This window comes from Genypterus blacodes, unplaced genomic scaffold (assembly GCF_046128005.1).
Source record: "Genypterus blacodes isolate CSIRO-AG114 ecotype Tasmania unplaced genomic scaffold, CSIRO-AGI_Gbla_v1 ptg000067l_1, whole genome shotgun sequence".
NCBI lineage: Eukaryota > Metazoa > Chordata > Actinopteri > Ophidiiformes > Ophidiidae > Genypterus > Genypterus blacodes.
The window spans coordinates 12,085,771-12,112,750 of record NW_027466879.1 but is presented as its reverse complement, the minus strand read 5'-3'; the positions used below and the strand labels follow the sequence as shown (position 1 = coordinate 12,112,750).

Sequence of the window (26,980 nt, the reverse complement as noted above, 5' to 3'; positions counted from 1 at the left end):
TTTACCCACCGAGATAGTTCCTGCTCTTCATCATCTCCGTGATGTTGATCTTGGTGGCTCCCTCTGGGATTTCCACAATCTTGTGGTAGCCAATCTTGGACAAACTGTGCTTGAACACTCCGGAGACCAGCTTGCAGGACGTGTTATCGCCTCCGCACACTCCACATCTGTCCATCACCTTCCCTGATCCAAGGTACTCATCGCAGCCCAGATTCTGTCAGCGAGAGAACGCAGAGGCCAAATGAGGGAGTGTGGAGTGATGAGGATTACAGAAAAGCAGAATCTTCAGGTGTTCATTAAAACATTTCTGAGCATTATTGGATGTGTGTACTTAGATGAACTGCTCTTGATCAAATATAACTCCATATAAGTAGGGATAACAATACATATGTACAAACTGAGCCGTGCTTTCCCCGATGAATGACTACAAAAACTCACATTATTAACTCTAATAATACAAAACCCAATCAGAAAGGGTCTTTTTGCCATGAATGTCTCAAACTGGTCCCAGAATTCTAGTCCTAACTCTCCAGGGTGTGAGTTTCTTGTGTCACATTGGTGGTAATAAATTACAGGAAACCTGGACACGGTAAAAATAGAACAGTAACCGCAGCAGTCCATAAATTCAGTCAAACGAGCAGTAAAAGCAACTCGCTGTGCAAACAGGTGGAGCGGGAGCCAGAAGTGGTCCTGGTGGGCCAACGTACTTTCACCCCCACTGGGCTGTGACTGTTACGATGCCAAGACTCGTCCCAAACAGACCGGCCTCAGCAGCGTGGGGGCCAACCCGGTGACTTCATGACACAAATCCCGTCTGTGATGGGACCAAAGCCAAACTTAAAGGGCTTCCACTCGGTTTTGGAGCTTTCGCTCGGTTTCCTACAATGCTTCACAGCAGCTGAGCAGCGTTCATGTGGATCTCCTGCTCTGTCTTTCAAAGTGGCTCTGAAAGCTCCCTTGGTCCTTAGATTATTTTAAGGACCGTCGCAACTCTTTTTACAGGGACGGCAAGTTGTGGCTGCTGAGTTTTTACATGCAAGTCTGAGGTTCCAACCACAACACAATAAATGAAATGCATCAGCAAATATACAGGAAGAGCCGAAAGTCTTGTTTTCCCAAAATGTGGCTTTAGCTGTGCTACAGTAGCAGCGAGGAGTCAACTGCAGGCCAACGGAGAGACAGAGACCGAGACAGAGGAAGGGAAGGGAAGAGATGAGGAGAGGAACAATGGAGGGGGTAAGAGAAGAAGAACAGAGGGGAGGTGGCGGCCAGAGGTGAGCTAAGAGAGTCGGGGTGAGCTGGGGAGGAGAGGGGAGCCTGGCTGTCACCCACCTACAGCAGCTACACTTAAACACAGGCCAAAGCTTTACCTGGGCCAAGACAAACAGCATCCCTCCTTCCACACAGGAAATAAGTGATGAGAGAAAAAAACAACGAGCTGCGTGTGCTGCAAAAAAAGAAAAGAGCAAGACGAAACTGGCAAAGGCCTCTGCGGTTTGTGTAGAATGACGCTACAGTGCAGCATGAGGCTGAATACAATCACCGATCCTGCATACACAGTCAGGGAGCAGTTCACGGTCTCCTCTGACAGATAAATAAAGATAAAGAGGCTAAGAATGTTACAGTTTGTCAGAATAGAGGAGCGTCACACACGGTGAAACACTGGGTGACGTTAAGACTGGCTGAAGTCCACCACTGCATCTGGCCATTGCAGGTAAAAGCAGTCAGAGCTGTTTACGACATGGATGTCCAATGAATATGTCCTCCGCATCTCCATTTTCACCATAAATCCCTTTAACCAAAACAACAGGGTTATAGCAGGGAGTATTGGCCTGAAAGGGGAAATTTTTCCTCTCATAAAACACACATTGACACGGTGAAAGGTCATCTATGGCCATTTGGATGATAGAATGTCGGAATCAACACATTTTATTGTAAAAGTGGAGCACAGCCACGCAATTTATTGACCCCAAATATGAATTGTCAATGTAAGATCACATGACTGAGGGTTTAAGGGAAACATTTGACCCAATAGGTTTCTATTTAAGGGACTTATTATGATAGTAATGCACGAGCGTGCTTCGCAAAACGTCGACGTCCTCCTGTCACATCTGTCCTGCAGACTGTTCCCCACCAGCACAGCCAGGTGTCCAAATCAAAAGTGCGGTTGACGAAGGCAGAGATGGATTGTTTGGTCTCCCGGCCGACGCTTCTCTTCCACCTTCCCTCTCTGTGTGGGTGGTTCGTACCATCTGGTGAGGGGAAGCGCTCCGCTTTCAGTAGAACTATAATGGGATTTTTCAAACGTCGCCGAAGCCGAGCTTCATCTGGAAACGGTTAGATGTGTCAGGACGGTCAGCTTGCAAACAACATTCATCTCAGAGTAAATGTAGATGATCCTCTCCCTCAACTCCACATATTGCAGGATTTAGTAACAAAACTGAACACACGCAACACACACACACATTTTGTCTCAAGTGCTGATCGATAGAGATTTTAACTTCTTCACAGCAAACATAACCACAGTCTTTGGCATCAGAAGCGGGAGTCCCTGGAGGTGATTCAGTGTTTAAGGTCTCTCACTTATGGAATTGCAGTTTACCTTCACTGCCGCTTGCTGTTTTGTCTCCATTCTGTCTCTCTGTCAACTTTACAGCCAGAATCAGTCACCGAATCACTCACAGCACACAGCGTTACTGTTGTTGGCCCGTAGGTGAAATTAACTTGCCAAGTTGGAAGATTAACCTAAAAACTATTGGATTCTGGACAATTTGGGGACTTAAAAAACAATTCAAAGTGCTGGGAAAACGTTGAAAATCCCTGAATAAGAAGAAATGACCTCATTCTTTTTTTATGAATCACTTCGACTCCCAAGCAAAATAAATGCCCTGCTGATTATGGAATTGAATATTACCAAAAAGATGTGGTTAAAACATAAATACGTGGAAATCTGACATGTGAAGTGAAGAGCTGAGTGAAGATTGTCAGAAATATTCACTCACATGTGTTAGTCACTCGCTATTTCACCGAAAATGTGAATTGAAGTTGAATGGTCTGAATGATGTCATACCTGGACTAGTAAGGCCCTAATTAAAGGCCACATACCTCCACCAAGGCCACACAAGCCCAGACTAAAACACGTGTCTAGTTCTAATCATAATATGCTGAATGCTGAGAGAGAGAGAAAAACTATAATTATAACACTTAATTGCTTCACTTGTCATTTAGAAAAAATCGACTCATCTATCTTGAAAATCCAGTGAGTCTGGTGTGTTAACTTTGGAAGAAATGGACAAAAATATGTAAAATAACCACTACTCATCTGGTAATACTAAGAAATCCAAGAAATCCGTTTTAAACTTCTACCAAGTCAAAATTGGCTTTGACCTTTTGATTATTCTGGCTAACAAACAAACCAAGAGACGCGAGGTTAAACACAACCACCTGGACAGAAGTATTGTCATAACAACAACAATAATTCTGAGGTTGAATATCATCCAGGGTCCATGCATGCCGAGTTAAGTCAACTGTCGTAAACTGATGACCGAGGCTGAGATGAGTCTTGGATCTCTTGTAGTTGCAGTGTTTATTTAATTATACCGTCTAATGAAATGATTCTTTATGCTGATATTATGCCTGAGTAAGTTGCACTTAGTGAGTAATTAACAAAGCCAAAGACATCACAATATATAAGATAATGAGTGATGTGCATGCACCACGTTAGGTTTCAGCTGTTCAGACATTTAGGATGGATTCATCCTCCACTGACACACACACATGAAGCCCAAGGCTGCTGCGTGATTGACAGCAGTAGCAGTAATGGCCGCACCAGGCTAGACAAACGAGGGCTGCGCCGCATCAGCAGCATCCAGATGTGGGCAGCTGTTTTGGGAGGACGTGTACACAAAACCACCCAGCAGAGCAGAAACTTTGCATTTTGCAATTTGCATTACATATTGGATGTGGCTCAAGGCCAAACGCTCGGCCATTTATCTTGCTGTCGGAATTTTGGGTGCGCTCGCATCTGTTTTTGATGCATCCTATTAAGCTTGAGCGCTTATCTTAACCTGAGCTACACGTCTGATTAGCATTTTACTAACTCGAGTTACAGTACATGTACAAGTCGAGCTTACTGCCAAGACAAATTAGACAACATGATAGATCCTGAAAACCACTGTGAGAAATGGCGGTAGAGGCGGCACTGTTTCAACACAGGTTACATCAGATCGCAGGTGTGTGAAACAGCACTGACAAAATACACTGCCCTCTGGATCCGGAACCAGAGGGCAGCGCACCACAGGACAGTGGGTACCAAGGCCACACACACAGCTGGGAAATATACACAACACAGAAGAAAACATCAGCTCAGCGTAGATTCCCCAGTACGACCCTAACACACGCTCAGCCGGTGTCACAGCACATTCAGGTTCAGGTTCAGTTAGAATGACAAAGGTTGATCCTGACAGTTTTATCCACATGGCTGTCGATTAAAAAAAACTGCACGAAAACAACTTAATGCAAGAGGTTAGGAATGAGAGAATGTTTTCTCAGTCTGGAGACGGTGCAGCGGTTAAGCACCCCCAAGTCTGAATCCACATGAGTCCACGCTGGCCGAGGCTCAGATCCCACTAGAACTCTCTTTCCTGTGTCTTGGCTGTTTTCCACTCAGCTCTTCTCCTGTCAGCATGAAGCACAACAAAAACAAAGAAACTGGACGAGCCCTTTCTTCTGTCCTTTCAAGGTCAAATAATGGACTAGAGCAGATTACAACTGTAAATAAAAGATCCATTAACGATGTGTTCTATCTAAATCATGTCCACAGATGCGTGCTCCTGGTCAAAAACCAGCAGGATTAAAGGCAAACTGTAAAAATACAACTGGCAATTAAATCGTAAACTATTTTTGAAAACATACGCTGGGAATCTCACACGGATGTAGCTCGGTGGGTAATCAGCCGCTGCAGTTGTGAAGACTTGGTCAGCTGTGACACAACAGCTCATCTGGAAAAACAATATTCCCATAAATTGGCTTCCAGGTTGGGAATGCTGAGGCAATATCATCCCAACAACCAAGAATTTATGGTGGAGATGACATCAAGACATAATGCTGTCTGGAAACGACATTACTTGTGATCTTAAAACATGCATAGGTAGATATATAGTGTCTGTGCGTGCGTGCGTGTGTGTGTTCATTGATGTATGTTTGTGTGTCTGTGGGATTTTCAAACAGCCAACTAAATGCCTCTACGCAGTATCTGCATGAATCATGAACACACTGCTCTTATCATACTTTATAATACGTGCATGGAAGCTGTGCTTGTGTGTGTGTGTGTGTGTGTGTGTGTGTGTGTGTGTGTGCGAGTGCGTGTGTGTGTCCTGTTTGAGTGACGTCGTGTTTTATTACAATCTGGATACGCCCGGTCTCCGCCCGGTCTCCTGCATATTAAATGTACACTGTGGTCGCCAAGGCTACCAACATATGTTTGTCACATGCCGCTTTTAACAGTTTTTTTTATAAGTGGGTGTGTGAGCGTCAGCACTTTGAACACATCTGTGTGTGAGGAAGCAACACATTGACGTTCTCACCAATAAACTGTGTGAACTTCTCAGAGAACATAGTCTTGCTGCTCCCGAAGGACCAACTAAAAACTCTTCAAGTACAAATTGTTAAGAAACTTTTAGATTAGAGAAGATGCTAAAGATTAAACTGATGATGTGAATTTGAGGTAAAAAAAAAGTGTCCTATTGTTGTTCAATGTATTCAGCCAATATTTGTAGTTGTGCTGTTGTTCTTAATCACCACCAGGTGTCAGTATAATTTTAGGAGATGAGCTCCTTTTTGGGGGCAGATTAAGCTAAACTAGCTAAAAGGAATGCATGCCGATTAACTATATTGTTTTCCTTTAATTAAAGTTGTGTGTTCCATGTATACACTGCTTGCTTTATTTACTAAGTTACCAAAAGAAACAGCGTGAACCCAAGAAACCAGCGGTGGAATCGGGACCCAAACTATCGCCGACCTGTGCTTTTTCTAATCACGGCACTGAAATATGATCAAGGATGTCAAACAGTTCTTTGTCTGTGATGTGGAAAAATAAACTGACATCACTGCGGCTGAAGCTGAAGCTGAAGCTGCAATACAAGCAGCCAAAGAAAGCGCACTTTTGGTTGACAAAATAAATATTGAAATGGACCATCACATATGTACCATAACATAAAGTATTCAGGCGACAATCCAAACTGCCTAAGTGGGATGAGTGTTCAACCGTGCCACAGGTTCCCCCTTGAAGGAAGTGATCCTGTAACTTTGACAGTACAATATACGCACTATATGGAAGATGTGATTTCAACTAGATGAGACGTAGCAGACATATTCAATTTGTTTCCCTCCCCTCATATTTCACTTCTGGCACTGGCATAGAGGGCAAACTGACATGAGGACTTGTGCCGTAACCACAGATCGAAGCACAAAATTGTGGCGTTTTGGATTGCAATCACTCAGCTTTTCGACTCCGCGTAACGTGGCATTTCACTGATTGAAATCAATAGCAGCAGCTGTCAAACTGAACTGGGCACGCAGACAAACTGAGATTATTGATTGAGAATGAGATGACCCGGGCAGACAATAGGAGCGGTTGCGGATCCAACACATTTACAAGTTAGTGCAGGCTGAGCGCTTGAAGTATCAACACACTGAATCTCTACACCCACAAAGGTCTAGAGATGTGCATTGTGGGTAATTCATAAAACACAGCGATGGATTGAACATGTCACTATGGACAAATAGCAGCATCAAATTAAGACCTGCTGCATTTCATCAGTATTAAATTTGTTACATGACTGTGTTAGTTATCAATAGATTTGTAAGTAACCCAAATCAGTTGATCAGTCAGTTTATTTATTTATGCTCATTTAGCTTTGACACACAAAGGAGCACTGTCACATGTCAGCCTTGAGGGTCCAGCAGCTCATTTACATGTCTATTTAATTTCCTTTTAGGATAGTGGCATGAATATGCATATAACATATCATTTTTAACCACAAGTTGTCACAAGGACGTATATCCTGTAAGCTGCAAACATACTGTAAGCATTAGTGGCCAAGTAGCATGACCTTTGATCCCACATTTAAGACAGGCCTCATCCACAAACTGCTCTCACAGCCTGGAGTGAGGGCCCGTTATCTTCAAGCTGGTCGCTTACGAAACATTCAGAAATAGCATCAAGCATTTTGAATGTATTGCCATTAAAACACATTGGGTTTCTCTGGACATTACTGATCTGATTTGGACCAGCTGGTAAAGGTGTTATGGAGAAGGCTTATGGTTTATTTATTCTCAGAATTAACAGTTATACAAAGTTTAATAGTTTCAATTATTGCAGAATTTCACCAGGAAACCTTCCAAACCCCCATAATGGGACCACCATTATGGGGGGGATCGCCATCCAGTTTAGGCCAGAAATGTGTCATTAGTTTTAAGATTAGGGGTAAGATTAGGTTTAGGTTAGGCTCAGAGTTAGGTTTAGACCTCTAGGGTTGTTATTGTTAGGGTACATCTGACAGGTGTGTATTAGTGTCTGGGTTGCTTATTAACATGTGTCCAGTGCTCACCAAAAACAACACCATGAAAAGCCAAAGCAGCTCCTGTACATTGGCTTTGGACATACTGTATGTGGTTTCACTTATATAAACCTGGTAGCCATATAGTACAGCAACATACAACCTGGCACAGATTCCCACATCCAGAACTTTCCTGGTCATTATCAAGCTCAGGCACCTCACACCATCCTCATTAATCATAAGCAAACACGGAGTGGAGCCCACAGGCAGGGGCCGGCTAATTCAGGCTTGCAGTCTATCCCTAATAAAGTTCCAAGTACATCTTTATAATCCCAGGACAGGCTTGAGTCACAGAGTCCTTCCACTGGGAGGGAAATCTAATCCCGCACGAAGCCTGTGAATGTGCTGTGGAAAAATAAACAGCTCAGAGAGCAAGAGGGAGCCACAGTAAAAACAGCCATACTGTAAATACTTCCACTCAGTAGATGGACCACAGGATCATGGGGATCATAGAGCCAAATTGACAGTCCAAGGTATGGAGTAACGCTGTCCAGTATTAGTTAAAGCCGCAAGAAACTGAGCCACGTGTGCGATGCATGGAAATGTTTTGTAGATGCCTGATTCATATCCAATAAACGCACAGACTTTTATAGACTTTTCTATACGGACAAACCTGCAGACATACCGGCCACTTACAAAACCTCAGCCCCAAACACAAATCAGAACATCAAACTATCCATCCACATCACTCTGATCACTCAAGCCATGCATCCTTTGGTGCAGCTCTACCAGCATCACTGAGGATCCCTCTGTCAGGTTTCTCTTGCTGATTCCTACCTGTGACCGCGGCTTCCCCTGCACCCGCATGTGGAGGCAGACGAGCAGCAGCAGAGCCAGTCCAGACAGCATGATCTCTCTCTCTCTCTCTCACACACATACACACGTGGCCCAAACAAACGGCAGAGCGGCGTCCAGTCACTTCGGCTTCCACACAAGTCCAGTGGCTGCTTGCGTCTGCCTCTGTAGCTCCGTGAATGCCAAAAAAAACCCCTCTCACTACTGAACTGATCTCCACAAACTCCCTTGTAAACTGAGCTGGGGGAGGTGCGGCTTGGAGGGGGGGGGCACCAAGGCTTTTTTAGAGGAGGGAGAGTGAGAGGTAGAAAAGGAATAGTGGTGGGGGAGAGAGAGTGGGGTGGGAGGGAGGAGAAAGGGAGGCAGGGAGGGTGGCAGCTACTGCTGACAGTGAACTGGAAGTGGGAGAGGAAGTTTGAAGGAATATTTTCAGGGTGACAAGAAAAAGAAGGAGTATAGAGGAAATTCCATCAGAGCAGAAGTGAATTAATAAGCAAAACATACAGTTGTAAATTATTTAGCAGCATTCTTTCTTAAAGGCACGTCAACAGAAACCCACACTTGGAGGTTGATCACCTTCACACTCTTTCAATAATACTCCTATCTACAACAGAAACCAGAGAAGCAGGGGCCACATGCTGGGGTCTCGGGGGAAATCCTATGAAAAACAACTTCACATTCTCAATGTGCAGAAGCAATAACTCACTTTGAAACAGTACAATTTCTTGTCCCTCTCTCTTCCATGAGCCCCCTTAAGCACTTAATTACAAGCCACGTTGCAAAACTGGAGGCCACAATGCAGTGATTCATCATATGGTTTTTCTATTGCGGCACCTTTGTTTCCACGACATCAAACCCTAATTCACCAGGATAAACTGAGTTTGCTCTTCATCCTTGTATCTGGCAGTTGGCTCGCTCGTAAAATTATACAGGCCGGTCGAATGCATCAGGGCCATTGTGGCTGGGCAAGTTCCTGTACTACGACAGTTCTGTGACCATGGGGTTGGAATAACCATGAGATAATTGAAAACGTTCCTGCGTTAAACTGGCACATGGAGACCACAACGGTCTACTGTACACATAAAGCCTGTTTCTCAGATGACCCGGAGAACATATGGTGAGAATACAAGGAGCAGGAGAGAGAGAAAGAAAGGCAGATGGGGTGACAGATAATATAATACCAAAATAGACAGAAGCAATAAAGCTCCTATTGGTCCAAACTGCTGTGAGCTTCCCTTCTTGCCACTACTTGATGTCAACAGACTTTATGTGTCTCCACAGTGTGTGATTTCAGCCTCACTAGGCCTCACTAAACATGATTCACTACCATTCATGCTCAAAATGTACATCTGATTTATACATAATAGGCATTTGGTTTGGCTAAAATTACTGCGCTGCTATACTAACCATTTATATGTCAGATTTTTTCAAATGTGTCTCAATTGGTCTATTTTGTCCAATAAGAGCGCGTCAAATAGGATGCAGCTAAAGGAAAGCACTTTAACACTTGAACAAATTTCCATAGATAGAAATTGTTTGGGGTCTCTTCAGAAAAATCAAGAACACTTTGGAAGAAAACCAGGGTGCATATTAAGTACCTCCAGTGGGACGTATACCACAGTTTGAGAACCACTGTACTTGGTTGAACATAAATCACACATCTACATTCTCAGGTAAGATAATCACACTGAAATGGCACAGGAGGAGAGCTGCTTATACATCATCACACCACTGAAGAAAGGAGGAAGACAAACTATCTGATGTGTTCACAGGCTGCAGAGAAAAAACATTACTGAAGGTGTACGTTGAATTATAATAACACTAATGCTTCCCTTGGCTGTGACAGACACTTTCCTCAGTAAAATTCACAGCTACCACCTATGAGGTTTGGGACCTCAGAGTTATGGGTGCACACATTTAACAAGTCCGCTGAACACACAGACAAATATTGATATTGCTTGCTAATGAGATGTGTGGTTGGTACTCTACTCAGTAAATCACAAGCTGCCACGTCTTTAAATAATCTGTGCAGTGGAGTGTGTGGGGCCAAGGGAAAGCAGCATGATACCTACACACCTGCAAAATGCAAATAATGGTTGCTGCTGACACACACACACACACACACACACACACACACACACACACACACACACCTATCCTAGTCAGCCAGTAGGATGTGGTCGTATCAACACAACAGATACAGAATGATTTACTAACTTCACAAGGTTTAAAGGGGAAATTCAATGTCGTCTGCTTGGAAATGATGGCCGACTTCTTTAAAGCCATTTTTGTTGATGAGGGAGGCGGTGGCTCAGTTGGTAGTGCTTCCGCTTGGGAACCAGAGGGTCGCCGGTTCGAGCCCCTGCCGAGGTCCCCCTGAGCAAGGCACCGAACCCTCAATTGCTCCCCCCTCTGCGAAGGGTGGTCATGTAATGTAAGTCGCTTTGGATAAAAGCGTCTGCCAAATGCTCGTAATGTAATGTAATGTTAATCGATCCTACACAAACCTGCCCACAGCTACAGGAAAAACTCCCAGACCTAGGAATGCCTGAGTGGTTCAGATTATTGATACAAAGTGTGCTGCTAAACGGTGTCAAATGCTGAGATCAATGCGAAATCAAAGCTCAACGCTCTCCAGCATCTGCAGCCATTAAGTCGTGATTTGAGGCTGACAGACATTTCCCTGGAGCCGAGTTTAGAAGAACCTAGACCGCGACTTCTGCCCAATGAGAAAAACTTCAAGCTGCTTTTAGAAGCTTAAAGAAATGGAGTTTAGGCACAAGTTTATGGTTCCTTGGTAGAGGTGAGTCCAAATTCAGTCGTTCAGTTGTAACAGGACAAAATCTCTAATCTTCTCCACAAAATAATCAAGACACTTATTCTGGTCACTGGAAACCTGATTTAATTATCAGTTATCAGTCATCACTTGCAAAGCTATTTCCTGTCTCAATCTGGTAACTTGATGACATCAGTAAAATCGAAAAGGAAGATAGTGAGCAGGAATGGAAAAAAAACACATGATTTCAGTGCATCTGCTTTACATATCAGCCAGCAAGGCAAGCAGGTCCCACGATTGGTCCCTCTGAGCGGTGTGTAGGACTGAAGCAGGCAGAGGTGCAGCGAGGAGGGTTCTGGTTCTGGGGTAATGCGTAAAGCAGGTGGAAGGGAGAGTGAGGTTGGGAGGGGCAAGGTGTGGTTAGGGGAAGCTGTTTCTGTCATTTGTCTTTGGCACGACTCATTCAAAAATCCAACTGACGGTGAGTGAGAGTCATCCCACAGAGCAGAAAGTGTATGAGGCAGACAGAGGCGCTGCTGTGAGCCACACTGAGTACGTGAGCCGTCATTATAGGCTGAAGCCCTGCTGATGAATCCTTACAGACAACAGTTACGATCGTTTTTTGCCTTTACTTAACAAAAAGGATTCATCAAGCACAACGATAGACTCACATGGCTTCAAAATCAGTTTTCCTTCATCAGCCGTTCAGCTATCGAAAACAGATCCGGGCAGCTGTGACCGGGTCAATTTTCTACTTTCCGTGTAGAGAGACGATTACATCAATAAGGAAAAAGGAAGCGTCTAAATCTCAGGGAGTTTGGAGGAGAAGCCGGTTCATAGTTTTCTCACGACATCCAAAAAGCTGGAACACAATCTCTCTCTCTCTCTCTCTCTCCCCCTCTCTCTCTCTCTCCTTTTCTCTCTGTCACAATGGGGAACTTTCAATTACATGGTTATAATAAATCAACGTTTGGGGTAATTCAGTTTATCCAAGGATATGGAAGAAAACAATCTTAATGTATAGTGTAGTGGCAGCCCCAGAGTGTGGTGCAGAGGGAATTGCAAGGAAATTGTGAAAGTCTCCCTCCTTTTCCATCATACTGTACCTGCTGTGCCTCTGTAACTCCTCCCACCCAAGAATCTATCAGACATGATTGATGATGAGGATTTCAGTTACATACTGTAGCTTTAGAGGCTTTAATGGACACATAACGTGACAAAACTCGACATTCACATCTCTACAAATGTATCCATAAGACAAACCTATAAGTCCCCAACTCATACAGGTACTACTCCTTTATTTCTTTAATGTGTTTAGGTCAACATATAAGCCATGTGGTCAGACCCCCAAAAGGTAGAAGGCAAGGCAGCAAGTGTTTCCATGGGTGTTCCTAAATCAAGCCAGGTGCATCTGATCAATCAAAAAAAGCAGCGTATTAAAAAAGAGAGGCCCTAAAATAATCTGTTTTCACTCAGTATGCATAGCAATGATGTAGCAAGGGAGGGCAGATATTGATCTTGTTTTTTTCCACATTACATTTGTGGAAAAGTTAAAAAAAAGCATTTCATAAAATTAAAAAAAAAACTTGGGATTCTTTCAAACATTCATCCATCCAAAGGGATTAAAGCCTGAACATTCCATGATGTCATTCCTACACAGAACTTGTGAGACAGAAGCTCCATCTCTCACTCAGCAGTGTGAACCTCAATGAGACTCTGTCGTGAAACTGTGGCTAATAAACCCAGGAACAAACAAACCAGATAAGTTCCATATTAACTCTTTTATTTTGTGTTTGTATTACTTTATACAACTTCCAGACGCCTTTTGTTAATGGAGCTGTTAGACGTCATCAGATAAGGACCTAAATTACCACGTCGTTGACCCTGAGCGGCAGGCAACCTAAAGCGCAGACACACTCGCTCACACATATACGCTGACATTGGAGACACAGGTTTATAAATAAGTAGATATGCACAATTAAGACTTTATGCTGACTTACGCAGCACTGGCCAGGGTACAAACTATTTCACACGCATAGAGTTGTAAAGCTTAAGCGTATCATCAACACACACACCCACATTCACACTCTCAAATGGCCCTGAATTCCAAGGGCCCAGCGAGCGTTTTGACCACACAACAAGAGCTCTGACATTCCAAACAAACCGTTGAGGCATAAAATGTGCTCAAACTGTGTCTTCAATTGACAGCCACCCATACAGCAGCCAATCCCTGTCAACAGCCGTCTGTCTGAGAAGGGACCTGGATGACTTCTGAGTGCTAAAAATACAGCCTTGTACCCGTAGGCCGCCCCGTCATAAATCTACCCCCCCACTACTGGACACTTGGACTTGCTGATCTCTGCCCTAGACACACACTTCACTGCAGTCGGTCGCCTCCTTCGCTGTACGTGACCCCTGCCGACAGCTGCCCTCAGTCTGCATCATACATCCATCCATCCACCCTATCAGCCATCTATCCATCTGCCTGTCCGTCAGCCTTCCTTCTGGAGTCTCGTGCTTCATCACGGTTCACCATGACGACGCAGCTTGAGTCTGTTATGTCCTCGGTTGAAGTGAATATTACAAGAAAAAGCTCTATAATCGAAATTCACTGCAAGTAGTGAAATGAACTAGTATCTTAAGGAAAAGTACTCATTGTCTGGATGTTAAATTATGCATTAACATTTCTATGCATTTCACACTTTTAGGATGAAACACAGGATTTACACTTCTGAACACTACTGCAATGTCTTAGACCTGTTTTGCTGTCTAAACTATAAATGAGGTAATGTCTAATGCAAAACAGGGTTGACATACGTCTGATTACACATTTTATTCTACCTCATGTTGAATACAAAGAATGTAAAGTACGAGAGACTAGTAAAACCTCAGCTTGTACACAAATGCAGTTCTTGAGTATGTTGTTGCTACCGAATCATTCAAGTTTGTTCTCCACCTCCATCAAGATCGCAGCAAAAACAGGAAAACGGCCTGGACCTGACTGAGCAAATATGTCTTTCTTTCTTTTTTCTGCTGACACCAATGCGGAAAGTGCCGGTCCAGCTGTTGTTGTGTTAAACTGTCAGAATTCAGGAGATGATGAGGAAATATATGGAAGCACCCCACCACAGAGCACTCTGGTCTTTAAATCATCCAAAGTAACAAAGAGCAGATTATAAACTGTGTCCTCTTTTGACATTAATCATATACATGCTCCAGTCTATACATTTACTCGCAGTAATGTATGTATTTCTGTGTATATCAGGAGGATAAGACTGAGGACCCACGGGGAATCAAACCCTTATTCACAGAAAATTAGCAGTGCAAATGTGCTGGAAAGTGGTAGAAAGTCTAGACTCACACTCTGCTTTCACACTGTGGTCCCACTCAGAAGGTTAAACGCTTTGTGTATCCTGAAGGAAAGCTTTTTACGAGCTGGAACAGAGGTGTGGCAGAGCAGAACAAGGGGTCTGACCCGTGAATCCAATGCATGCATGATGTGAACAGAGGTGACCTAGAGCCAGTCAGGCGAAGTACAGGAGGTTCAGGGTCAGAGTAAGACAAAGCACCTGGACGGTAGGCATCTGCTCTGAACCTACACAATCCCCACAAGAGAGAAAATAGTTGCTGGATAGATGTGGACCTTTCACACTACAGGAACTTTCTCAACAACTTAATTGAGATCCGGGAACCATTTTCATCTTTTTCTCCAAAAATCAAATCTGCAGTTCAAATGTTTACAAGCTTATTGATGTAATAGCAAGTACACAGCAAGTCTTAATCCATAGACCGCTGGTATTACAAGTACCATCTCTCCTCAGCAAATAGTCTCATCATATCTTTTTACGACAGCAGACAGCTTGTGTTGACATGAGGCCATAATCATCAGCAGAGGGTAATGGTGGAGAACACCCTGCGAGGCTGCAGCTGGGGCTCGTCCTGACACAGACCGAGGTATCTCCCCTAGTCAGTGCCAGGCAGGGCTGTATATCAGAGCAGTCATCCCCTTTTTAACAAGTCTGCCTGACTCCCACAGCAGGGAATGCGTAAAACAGATGCAGCTGTCGGGAGGAGAGACCTGACGAGCGCCTTGGCCTGTAGTTTGGGGTTCGAGCCCGGCTGCGGGTGCTGCGGGTGCTGCCTGTCAGACAGAAAGTGGGGCTGAAGCTTTGACACGACGCAGTGCAGCGCAGTGGAGAGAACTTTGATTCCGCTTCAATTTTCATGACGGGTTTGCTTGGCTATTGATTGGCGTCTCTCACCTCAGTGTAAAGAGTTGATAGGAGAAGGTGCAAATGAGTAGAATAAGCAAGGAGATACTTAAAGCTGACAGGGATACATTGGCATCTTTTACACCTGTAGCCCAATTTGGACCCTCAATGTTTCTAGAGGATGTTGACACGGTTCTTCTGTGAATTGAAGAGCTGTATAGTGATTGAAGGAGCCATGATTATAGTTAATAGTATTGTATTTATTGAATACTACTAACTACTATTACGTGGCCTACATATTGCATGATATTGCTATTGGAAACGCAACCTACACTGATGGCCAATTTCCGTGAATGCTTTCATTTTTTTGTGCCAGTGCATCTGTGGATCTCCCCTCCTCAGTCTGAGAGCAGCATTCCCTCTGCGCCAAATGCAAAAACGGTAGTTTGCATTTGGCACTGAGAAAAGGCCAAAACGAATTTTGGAATCGGCCCCTCCACGGAAACTTTTCGGATTTCGTATTGTATTAGAATAACCGGGGGCACTGGTGAGAAGGTGGAAAAACAGAGGGTACATCAGCCCGGAATTTTCTCCAAGGTCACGAGAGGATAACACGGACATTGTTTCTGTTTTGTTGAGGTGGAAAGTCATTATGTATGTTCACTCTATTACTGAACGTTTTAGCACAGTTTCATTAACAAAATGCTAAAAGAAACACTTTAAAGGTTTGATTTTGGGAGTCTTTTAACTGTATACCTTCATTAACTTCTGCCTCACTCAACTATTGCGTCTAGAATAGTCCGAGTCCAAGCGACATAGAGTTTACCCTCTGCTGGGCCCACAACTTCCAGTGTGTGGTCAGTGATCGTCCTTTAAAAATACACACACCCTTCTCAAATGCACTTCCTTGTTATAAAGGGAGAGAGGTCACAGCTCAATGGAGTTCCCGCCATAAAGGGAGCATTCTTTTCAACTGTTCATCTGAAATGAGTCACCGCACTGAAGGGGTTTCGGTGCCTCATGGGTTTTCCCTGCTCAGTGTAAAAGCTGAAGCATTCATGAGCTCCCACCGCATCACAATGACCGTCCGAGCCTCTGGATTATACGCGACGTAAAGAGGTTTTTAGTCTTTCACCCTTTTAATAGCCCATAATGATCACCAAGAGACCTTCACTTCACCCGTCAGTCCTGGTTTGGGGGGAGAAAACCTCTTTGATTCTTCAGCAGAATCTATTTCATCAGGATTCAACATGCTGTAAATTCAGCAAAACAATTCTGTATTTTCCTTTCTTGATTAATGTAAAATAAAATAAATAATACCACTGCTAACAAGGTATAACTTTAGTTATTTTATAATGTTGTATATACATGAATATCGAAATATAATATATGAAATGTATAATATTTAAAAGCTGTAAACCGATTTATTAGCGTCTGGAGCTTGGTTAACTTGTGTCCCAAACGCGTACTAACTTGTAATTCGAACAGCCTGTTTACTACATATTACATCTATAAAGTATATAGTGTGATCAACTTTGTAAGAATGCAGTACATATACAGTATATTGTCCTTATGTGTCTTATGTGAGGGTCTGTTTACGAGTGTGGTCAGGATGTCCCACACTGCAACACGGAGCAGAGGGGGAGGAGCTACTCACAGATTGATGTTTCTTTACCGCCACCACCTCAGATGATTTATAAGACATTTATGAGATACTTGTAAGTCATGTTTATACTCACTGTAAGTCTGGTATTAGTAATATAATGTGAGAGCATATTCGAGTATGTAGCTGTCTTGCTTTTAAGTATACCTTTAGTTTGTTGTCACGTTTGCTATTTATGGTTGTAAAAGCTGACAGACATGCGTCTCTCTAACAGGTCAATTTAAAGGTGTCACTGCATCAGAGTGAGACATATGAGACAGAAGCTTCTGGCGCGACCTAGACACAAAGGTCAAACGGACGGGTCTGGGTTGTTATTCATGCAGCTTGAGAGGTGTCTGGAATAAGTATAAGAGACCACACAAATTCTAGAGCAGCTGGACAGAGCCGGTGTTTTCACTGTAATCAGCAGCGGAGCATCGCCACAACAGGCACACAACCTCTACGGTCTGAAAATGGAAAGTTTGAATAACACCGATTTGGCAATATTTCCCTCTGAAACACAATGTGGTCGAGTCCGAATTCGTTTTTTTATTGTAAAGTATCCAAAAATCTGCCACATTGCCACAACCTGCACCAGAGACCCGCAGTGGGGCCGACACGAAAGCTCAAACCAAAATTACCTCCAGACACTCCTGAAAATGAAAACACACACACAAATGAAACACTGAACAGCAGTACCCGAGCATTTCCATTCACATATGACGGCTGATGTTGATTTAATCCACCAGCATAACAGCATTGGATCCCTGAGTCCTATAATGAGAAGATTTGAGACCTGGTGACGAACATGTTCACCTCTGCAAGATGAAAGGGCAAAACAAGCTCATAATCTTAAATCATAAAATACTTTTCATTACATCCTCCTGTCACTTCTTCTTGCACGTCTAAATCAAACATTCTGGACAATGAGTTATTTGTCCTTGTACCTTTGGAACTTACATTAATTTGTTTCCACTAGCATCTCAGTGCTGCACCAGGACAGGCCCGGACCTGAACTCTCTGATCCTGTACCCAGTAGAGATCTGGGTTGGAGTAAATCAGTCAATGTTCTTGTCAATGTTACTAACACAATCCTGCACTGTGCGTCATTGCATCAAAATGTGCGGCTTGATCAGGACTTCTCCCAAACACCACAGCAACCGTCCAGCCAACCAACCAACCATGTCAAAGCAACCCCTATAGCAACCGCTCATGAATCAGCATCAGTAACCACCTAGCATTTTGGTCATTATTAATGTGATCTACTTGACTTTGCTGTGCATCACACACACACACACACACACACACACACACACACACACACACACACACACACACACACACACACACACACACACACACACACACACACACACACACACACACACACACACACACACTTTGCTGTGCAGAGGCTTGGTGGCTTCCTGAGCAGCTGTGGAAGCCAACAGTGCCGCATCAAAGAGTCCTCGCTCCTAAATGGTCACTAGATGTGAAATCAACCATAGAAAGTACATCCTTAAGCTTAGAGAAGCCACACACAGATACACACACTGACAAGGTAATTACAGCTGGATGATGTAATAATGTGTCAGAATGTGATGCAAGGTCTGTCGCAGCAGGCTGGAATCCGTCCCAGTGAGTGTAACATCAGATTATCACACTGACTGGCAGGGTGTCTAAGTTCAGCTCCTTCTTCTATTCTTATGAATTCATCTCATCTGAACCGGTGCTGCTGAATACATAAAACTGTTCCACATTAATGACGACGCAGCCCTGATTGAAATGAGATTATCTAGGTTTTCATTTTTTAACATTTCCCTCCGTACGTGGGAACGCTCTGGTTCAAATTGCCGGACCAGCTGAGAAAACTTCAGTGGGGAGAGTGATGAGAAAAAAATCTCCCCTCCTCTGAAAAACTGCTCCGTCCATTTTCTGGAGCGCTTTTCCTGTTCGGCACCACAGGGGGGGACCCTATCCTTTACCCAGCATGCACTGAGCAGTGGAACATATAACATAACATATAAACAGACACACATTCACACCTTACAGACGATTTAAAGTTTCTGAGTCACTTAAACCTGCGTATGTTTGGATTGTGGGAGGAAACCGGAGCGACCCGGAGGGAAGCGGTTAGCATGAAAGAACACACAAACTCCACACAGGAAGGCCCCGACAGGCTAACCACTGACACAACATGCCAGTTTCAATGAATTTACAGATCAATATTGAGATTGTGGGCAGCCCCTGTGTGTGTGTGTGTCTGTGCGTGATTTAGCTTCACATATCAAAATTCATAGTTGCCAGTAGCAATAATCATCCAATCTTCCCCATGTGAGAAAGCACCATGTCATCCAGTTTAACAGCAGAGATCTGATCGAGGCAAAACTGAGAGCTCAGCTGGCTTTTTATCTTGATTAAATCTTCAAGTTGTAAAGCTTGTAGCTGGATTACAGTGCATGGGAAATAGTATGGGTCAGCGTGACCTTAGTGCAGCAGAGGAAGGTCCATGAAATGACCTCACTAAACCCTGATCAAGAGCGGACTAAAGTGAATCCAGCACAGTGAATACGCAGCCAGTCACAGGGAGGTTACAGACCCACACGTGAACCTCTGACCCCTCTGTCCCTCTGACTCCTCTCTCCCTCTGACTCCTCTCTCCCTCTGACTCCTCTTTCCCTCTGACTCCTTTCTCCCTCCAACTCCTCTGTCCTTCCGACTCCTCTGTGCTCACAGGTGTTGTTTTCATTGTGTGTCTTAAAAATGAGGTCACAAGTACAAATACCTCCTGCATTGAGATCCAAATTTAGAGCCAAAGGTCTAGGAAAAAAACTCCTTCTTGCCGTCATTTCACTTTGCCACATGAAAAAAATCCTTATGCTCTAATGCCCTCTACTGGTCAGAAAGAGCAACTACGTGAAATATGTACCCAAGTGCAAACAAAACCCTGTCCTGGATTTGAGCTTTTTCTCTGAATAAAAAAAAACAACAAGAACACAGATTTACGCAGCAGCTTACCGTACACTTTCCTGCCACACAGAGAGAAGTATGGTTCTGTCCACACGGCGTCCCATCGATCACTCTCTCTGACAGTCGCACGTAGAACCTGAACCCTATGGCCCGGCAGTTGAGTTCACAAAGCTGATCCCCGGGAACTGAAGGGAGATCAAGCATCAACATAATGTCAGTAAGCAGTCTCAAGTATCAAAAAGCCTATTTCTACCAGGTGAATACACACAAGGCCTCAAATATGTAATTTATAGACATGTGATTTAAGTTTGGATATTCAATATATTTCACTTAGTGGGCAATTTGAAAAGTTGAAGCGTTCCAAAAGGTTAGCACAACATCATGTCACCATTCATGTGAATCTGAGATAATGACAATGTATTTATGGTAGCAGTGAATCGAGTTCAAATTCTCGTGGGTGATATTTTGTCAATAATTACAGTTTTCCAAGAGTGTAAGGCATCCAATCATAGCACTAAAACTCTAACAATACAATATATACTCAAAATGTTCAAGTCAGCAGGTTTTCATTCTGACATCTGACCTGACCCGAGCCTCGTTCTGCTTACTTCTTGAGATAATAAAGGAGAAGAGATTGTGGAAAAACATGGCGATTAAGAGAATAAAATAAGTGACACTGTGCAAGAATGTGTTAGTTTATGTCTGTACGTTCTACATCAGAACATGTGTTAACGTAAGTTGTGTATTCACGTGTGCTTAGTATACTTCAGGTGGTTTATGAATTAAGCACACAATAAACCCAAAACCCAGTTATTTCTTTAACAGATGTACACATTTAACAGTTCAATGTGTGTGTGTGTGTCTGATACACCAGACTCACACTTGTGAATTTATTCACCTGGAGTGATTTAATCTTTACATCTGCTTTACACGTCAGCCACCCCTTCAGAGCAAACACAGGAGCTTCAAATTCACCTTTTACAGGATATTAATGTGACGACTGTTAATTCCATTACTGTTCTTGGGGAAATGAGCCTTCCACGAGCCTCTGACTGTTGCTCGGATACTTCAGGTGTGTATAGTCAATACAGTGTGTTAAGTGTGACCATCCATCATTAGGCGTCTCATACATCTGCTATACCCGGATCGGATTTGGATCCGGGGGCAGATTCAGAAATTTCATGAATCAATTTCTTAACATCAAAAGAGCTTATTACAAATTACACCATTAAGTCCTGTTATTATTGTAGTCATTTATTTCTCTTTTAGCCAGTATATTATTAGTGCAAGACTAGATTTTTGTAGGCTTGTTTGGCCTTGGCAGAGGTGTGAACTCTGAGGTGATCATTGGACTCAAGTTTTTCTCCTCTTTCTAGCTCACATTTGACTTTTATTACATTCATATTAATTCCACAAAGGTACTACTGTTACTTCAATACACAATGTGTGACAATGCTATGTCATGTGCTCTGTTGCCGAGTTGCCGTACCTTCATTGAAAGGCTCCCATTCGTACTGTCTGCCCATGAACGGCTGGTTATTGTAGGAAGAACACTGAACAGCTCTGACGTCTCTGCTTGATGGAGGGCAGGGCTGAGGATAGAGAGCACACACACACACACACACACACACACACACACACACACACACACACACACACACGGATACATTTATTCTTAATGAAAAGATTGAGTATGACAGGTTAAACTGCAGCTTTGTAACTGCAGCGAGCGTTTCTATTATGTTCTGTCGGTGGTGACAAACTGTCGGAGCCAAACCTTCTGCTCTTGTAGCCCAGGCGTCCTCTCTCAAAGTGGTTGGATTCCAGTATTTATGAAGGCCGGCCAGTAAAATAGAACCTCGCTCACATCTCCCCGTATAAATCCTACTTTGTCTAAACAAACCCCATCGTCTGCCTCACTTTAAATGAATTTCTGTAATCACACATCAGAGACCATATACAGAAATACTGTACAGACTGCAGGAGCCTCTGCGTAAGCCACAATGTGGATCTCATGACCTGAATCAAGATAAGCAAGTACAGATTACAGCTGGGGTTTCACGTTTTAAAAGTTTGAACAACATTATATCAATAAAAAAGCGTCTCGTCTGCAAAAAGTGACGGAACAAATGATTCTAAATTCATCCTATGAGACGTTACCGCATACATTCAGTAGAAGTCAATGTTCTGTGACGATTAGACATATCTAAAGCAAGTTTCAACGAGAATCATTCCCGTCTGGCTGCCGTGACAACAATAAATGATTTAACTCCAGGCCACACGTTGTCTGTATTTGCTTGTTTCTGTATGATTTAGGTTTTAACAAAACTAAAAGATTGAGCACTAAACCTAAATAAATGAGAGAGAAATCACAAATCAACACTATGGACCCAATAATGAAATCATAAGTATATCTTGCCCACATAAATTTAAGCCAAAACCTTAAATTCAACATGTGAAATGTATCTTTTACATACGTCACTGCTGCAGATCTTGTAGTGGACGTGCTCCCCTTTACAAAACGATACAGGCAGAGGGTTGTAGGGTCTATCATGATGTTGCTGAGGTCCGGAGCCGTGGCCGCCTGGTTCCGGCTCCTGCTGGCCCTGGGGCTGCTGCACCACACTGGGCTGGTAGAGGGGGGCCCACACCTGACTGGTTTTGGGTTGCGTGGCACTGGGCTGCAGGTGGGGGGGTCTGCCCTGATGATTGAAGTTACCGGAAGGGCCCCAGTTGTTTGACCTGTGGACGCTGTGGCCTCTGGCAGGGGCGTGTAAAGGAGCCGTGGCAGGAGATCGTCTCTGCCTGTGAGCCGTCCCTGACCCCTGACCTGTATGGGTCTGAAGAGGAGCCACAAAAGGTGTTCTCCCATAGCCGTACTTCCCCGGGGTGATGTGACTGACCCTCCTGAGAACATGGAAAGTGAACACCAGTCAACACCAGAGGTTGCAAGTACGAGTCGTGCAAAGCTGAATGGACTTGCAGCGTTTCCTCTTGGTCTCATCTACACTCTGTCAGTTTACTCATTGTCTCTCTAAAATATAGGAAAGTGGTTGTTTGCTATCCTAGAAAACCAAACAGGTGTCCTTGAAAAGTTCATCTGGTGCATCTTACATTTATTGTGACGTTCTGAAAGCCATCTTTGAAAGAGGAAATCAAAGTACTCCATCTGAATTAGAGCTCCTTCCCCTCGGAGTTCTAAGAAGCATTAGGATCCCGGTCGCACAATTCTGGGAGCTTTTGTTGTTTTTTGGCTTTTTAGATTCTAATTCCAACAACCCCCCCATTACTCAGCTGTCAGTGCTATTTGTTTAAAGGCTTCTTAGCTGAAGCACAACAGGAAGGAAGTTGCAAAAGCTGCCAAGCACAAGCTGGGTGTTTGGCTCCATGTATAAAAGAGGAGCTTTTAGTCCAGACTGCTCAGCATGCAGCGCAGTCAGATCAGATTTTTTTCTGGGTTCCGTAGAAAAACGAGTGGATGAGCCACTGCCGACGTGCTGTTGAGCAAAGCACTCAAAACTGAAGCCAGGAGCCTCCCAGTAAAGCTATGCATCAGTGAATGAATGGAACTTCAAGCTCTTTAACATTTCAACAGTACCAAAGAAGCATTGTGTAACCACACACTTTATGTAATTAATTCTTACCAACCAATAACGCTGACTGTTGCTGAGTGAGGAAAATCCGAGGACACAAATAAAACCGTTTCTCCTTTTGCATTCTTCATGATTAAAGGAATAGAGACTAGCTCCTACTTTTACATATTAACCTTTAAATTGTTTGATTTAAACTTGCCCTCACACACTTAGAAGCTCTCTGCCCTGAATGGGGTGGAACGTACCTGCGCCCACCAGGCCTGGTCTCCTTCTCCCTCCTCGTCTCTCCGCGGCTGCTGCTGTTAAAGGATCTGCCCGTGTCGCGGTGTAGGGGAACAGTGGGCCTCAGAGCTGAGATTACATGCCCCGGGTGCTGGGGGTGCACTCCGGCTCTTTGGGAAGGATATTGTGGTGTAGTGTACAAAGGGAGGCAGGGTCTGGTTTGTTCTTGTACCCCCTTTCCGCAGGTCTGGGAGCAGGTTGACCAGGACCCCCAGGCACCCCAGGAGCCCTGCATGTCCCCATGCTCTGCCCTGAACTCCTGCTCAGGCTCTGCCCTCTGAGGAACCTGTATGGAGACGCAACAGGCACGATTAGTGACACCGCAGAGTGCAAAGAAAAAGGGTGGTGCCTCAAAGACAATGTGAACGCCTGGGATGGATGGAAAAATCCATCAACGAGGCTTCAACCCGCCCTGATATTGGCCTGGTAAAAAAGGCTCAAGTCAGTGACATCATGCCTATCCTGCCCCCCTAACTGATCATGAAACAGACCTCTGTTCATGCTTAGAAGGCCCCAGATTTGGCTGATTAGTCTCTGTTTGTGGCCTGTCCGCTATTGGCTACCTGGGTTTCTCACTGTTGACTCTCTCCCTCTGTGCCCCTTTGCCAGGAACGTATTAGCACTGATCACTCTTTTGGAGGCTTGTGCCAAGCTGGCTTTACTGGTTGGAGCCACATGGAAATCCTGCTCTTTCAAGAGAACTTTGTCTCCATTCACAGCAGCCTCTCTGCGCAAACACATGGCCGTAGTAAAAGCTCAGCTGCCTTTGACTTTTAGTGGATGGAAAGAGAATACAGAAGCAGTAGGGAGAGTTGGCAGAAAGCTGCTCCCCTGTCAATCACCAGCGGCTGCTATTCAGAGACCTCCAAGCCCCCAAGTCCCCTCCTCTTCCCGCCTTTGTAACTCAACGCCACTGTCATCACCAGGGTCGGACGCAGGTCACACAGCTGGACTCCTGGTGGAAACACAGGGGGCCGACTCACAGCGACTCTCTTCCACAGACAGCATGCCCTAGCCCGGGAGCCCGTTCTCCCCACTGATTGGATAATTGACGTGTCAGTCAGCTGTCCACTCGCAACGCCCAATTTCTTCTGCAAGGTTCTGTCACTCTCAAAAGTCAGTTTGCTGGCAGCTGGTCTGACCCTTGTCCTTTTCTGCTGAGATAAACCCAACTTTGTTGCCCCTCATGTTCTCATCAGGAGGTAGGCACCAGATTAACACTCTGGTCAGGCTCTTCTGGTGGTGTTCATTGTGTTTGCACAAACTTACACAGAACAAGCTGGCATGAAAGTCTTGAGTATGACAACAAAGGGGCTACAAACACCAGTAAGGACGGGTTAGAGGACGAGACACGCAGACTCCATCCTGAACTTAGGGGTGGCATTTGACTATGCTAACAAGACACAAAGACACCATCATGCACGCCATCTTTGGATATCTGCATTCCACTCGCCTGTGCCAACCATGCGATGAAACGGACAGATGAAAAGAAACCTAAACATTAAGCTGCAAACATTCAAGGGAGGTCCACCGGTGTGAGCTTGAACATGTCAAATAAACCGCATATGTTGAAACAATGCTGCTCACCTTCCTGTGGTCTGTCGTGTGTTGGCAGTCCTGGAGATTTGACCAAAGCAGCAGCAGCACAGAAACTCTGCAGAATACAGAATCACTGGCTTATGTGAATACAATAGAATCAAATTAGATACATAAAATCATCATCATCATCACCATCATCATCCTGTTACCTGACAGTCAGGATACAGGCTCCCCACATCGCTCCTTGATTCTTATTGCTGGACACTTCACGTCAAAAAAGAGAGAAGATTGCATGAACACACACCTGTGGTTGTGATATTTTCAACACAATTACTGCCACTGCAACAGGTGTGCGTGTGTGTGTGTGGACAAGATATTTAGCATAAATTTATAAACTTCTACACATTGACCTCACAAAATCTGCTCCTTTTCATGTATAGATTACTTTGACACCAATAACTCCCATCTCTTGTTTACACCCCGCAAATCACACCGACACACGATCTCAGCATCTTGCGACCTTCAAAAAGACACCGAAGTAAACCACTGCTGGCACTTGACCTTGTGGGTTGACCTCTGACCCCCCTGGCTCTTAATGAGGGAGCTCCCCTGCTGTAAAAGCTACAACCCCCCACCAACCTAGACAGCAGGTCTGAGGTCCACATTCACCCCCACACCCTTGCTCCACCTAACAGCTCAGCCCTCCTTTGCACTTTGTTCAAACTTAAGTTCACTTCTGGTTGAATGAAGTCAGAAAGTCAACCACAGTGAACACCAATAGGAAATTCATGAATTGATTGGTCTGAATTTATCCATAATTTACTGAGCAAAACTTCAAGAAGCGCGGCAATTATCATCATCATTATAATTACTAGTTATTATACAACAGCCCACGTTATTGCCCTGTCCCATGCACGTACCTGTAGCTCACTGAGGTGGATAACTAGATGTTTACTACCCGTTCACATTCATTAACAGTCGCAGGTATCCACATTTCCGAGAAGTGAAGCGAGTCCAGGTGGAAGCGAAGGTTTTTTTTTCCCCCCTCCAAAGGCTCCTAAGTCATCAACGTCCTGTTACTGAATCCGGAATGCGTGCGTTAAATCCCGACGGAGCAGAGAGTACGGAGCGCGGTCACGCTGCTGCTTCCTGCGCGCTGAATGACAGAAAGCTGGAAGACGACACGACAGACACCAAACAAGCTCTGCGGCGCCCTCCATGGCTCCGATCACTACTCCCTCTGTGTGTGCGTGTGTGCGTGTGTGTGTGTGTGTGTGTGCCCTTTGCAGCTGTACGTGTGTGAAGTTTGAAAGAGATACGACAGAGTGAAAAAACGGCGGTAAGAAACGAAATCAGCTTCACCCGAAAATTCAACTAAAAGCCGAACAATCAAAGGTTTTATGGCTTTAAAGGTAATTACAACTACAGTCTGTGATCATCATGTCAAATTTAATTTGCTTATGCTTTATTTTACGAAGGTTTGTTTTATGAAAACACACGAAATGCGGGTTTTTCATGAGAAACATCACTTTAGGTGAAAATTGAGGTTCGAC

At 44.2% G+C, this 26,980-nt stretch overlaps 1 protein-coding gene across 1 annotated transcript in view; it reads right to left on the bottom strand.

Annotated features, from left to right (window-relative positions):
• The window catches only part of thsd4 (thrombospondin type 1 domain containing 4), a 32,970-nt gene extending 7,283 nt beyond the window's left edge, over positions 1-25,687 (bottom strand). The window contains exons 1-7 of the mRNA XM_076155943.1: positions 25,637-25,687; positions 25,476-25,542; positions 23,852-24,174; positions 22,491-22,920; positions 21,503-21,605; positions 20,062-20,198; positions 10-214 (exon numbers count right to left, since the gene is read on the bottom strand). Coding sequence (XP_076012058.1) covers positions 10-214; positions 20,062-20,198; positions 21,503-21,605; positions 22,491-22,920; positions 23,852-24,174; positions 25,476-25,542; positions 25,637-25,665 — 1,294 coding nt within the window. The 5' untranslated portion in view covers positions 25,666-25,687. The remainder of the gene's footprint in view (positions 1-9; positions 215-20,061; positions 20,199-21,502; positions 21,606-22,490; positions 22,921-23,851; positions 24,175-25,475; positions 25,543-25,636) is intronic.
• Between the last annotated feature and the right edge of the window lie 1,293 nt (positions 25,688-26,980).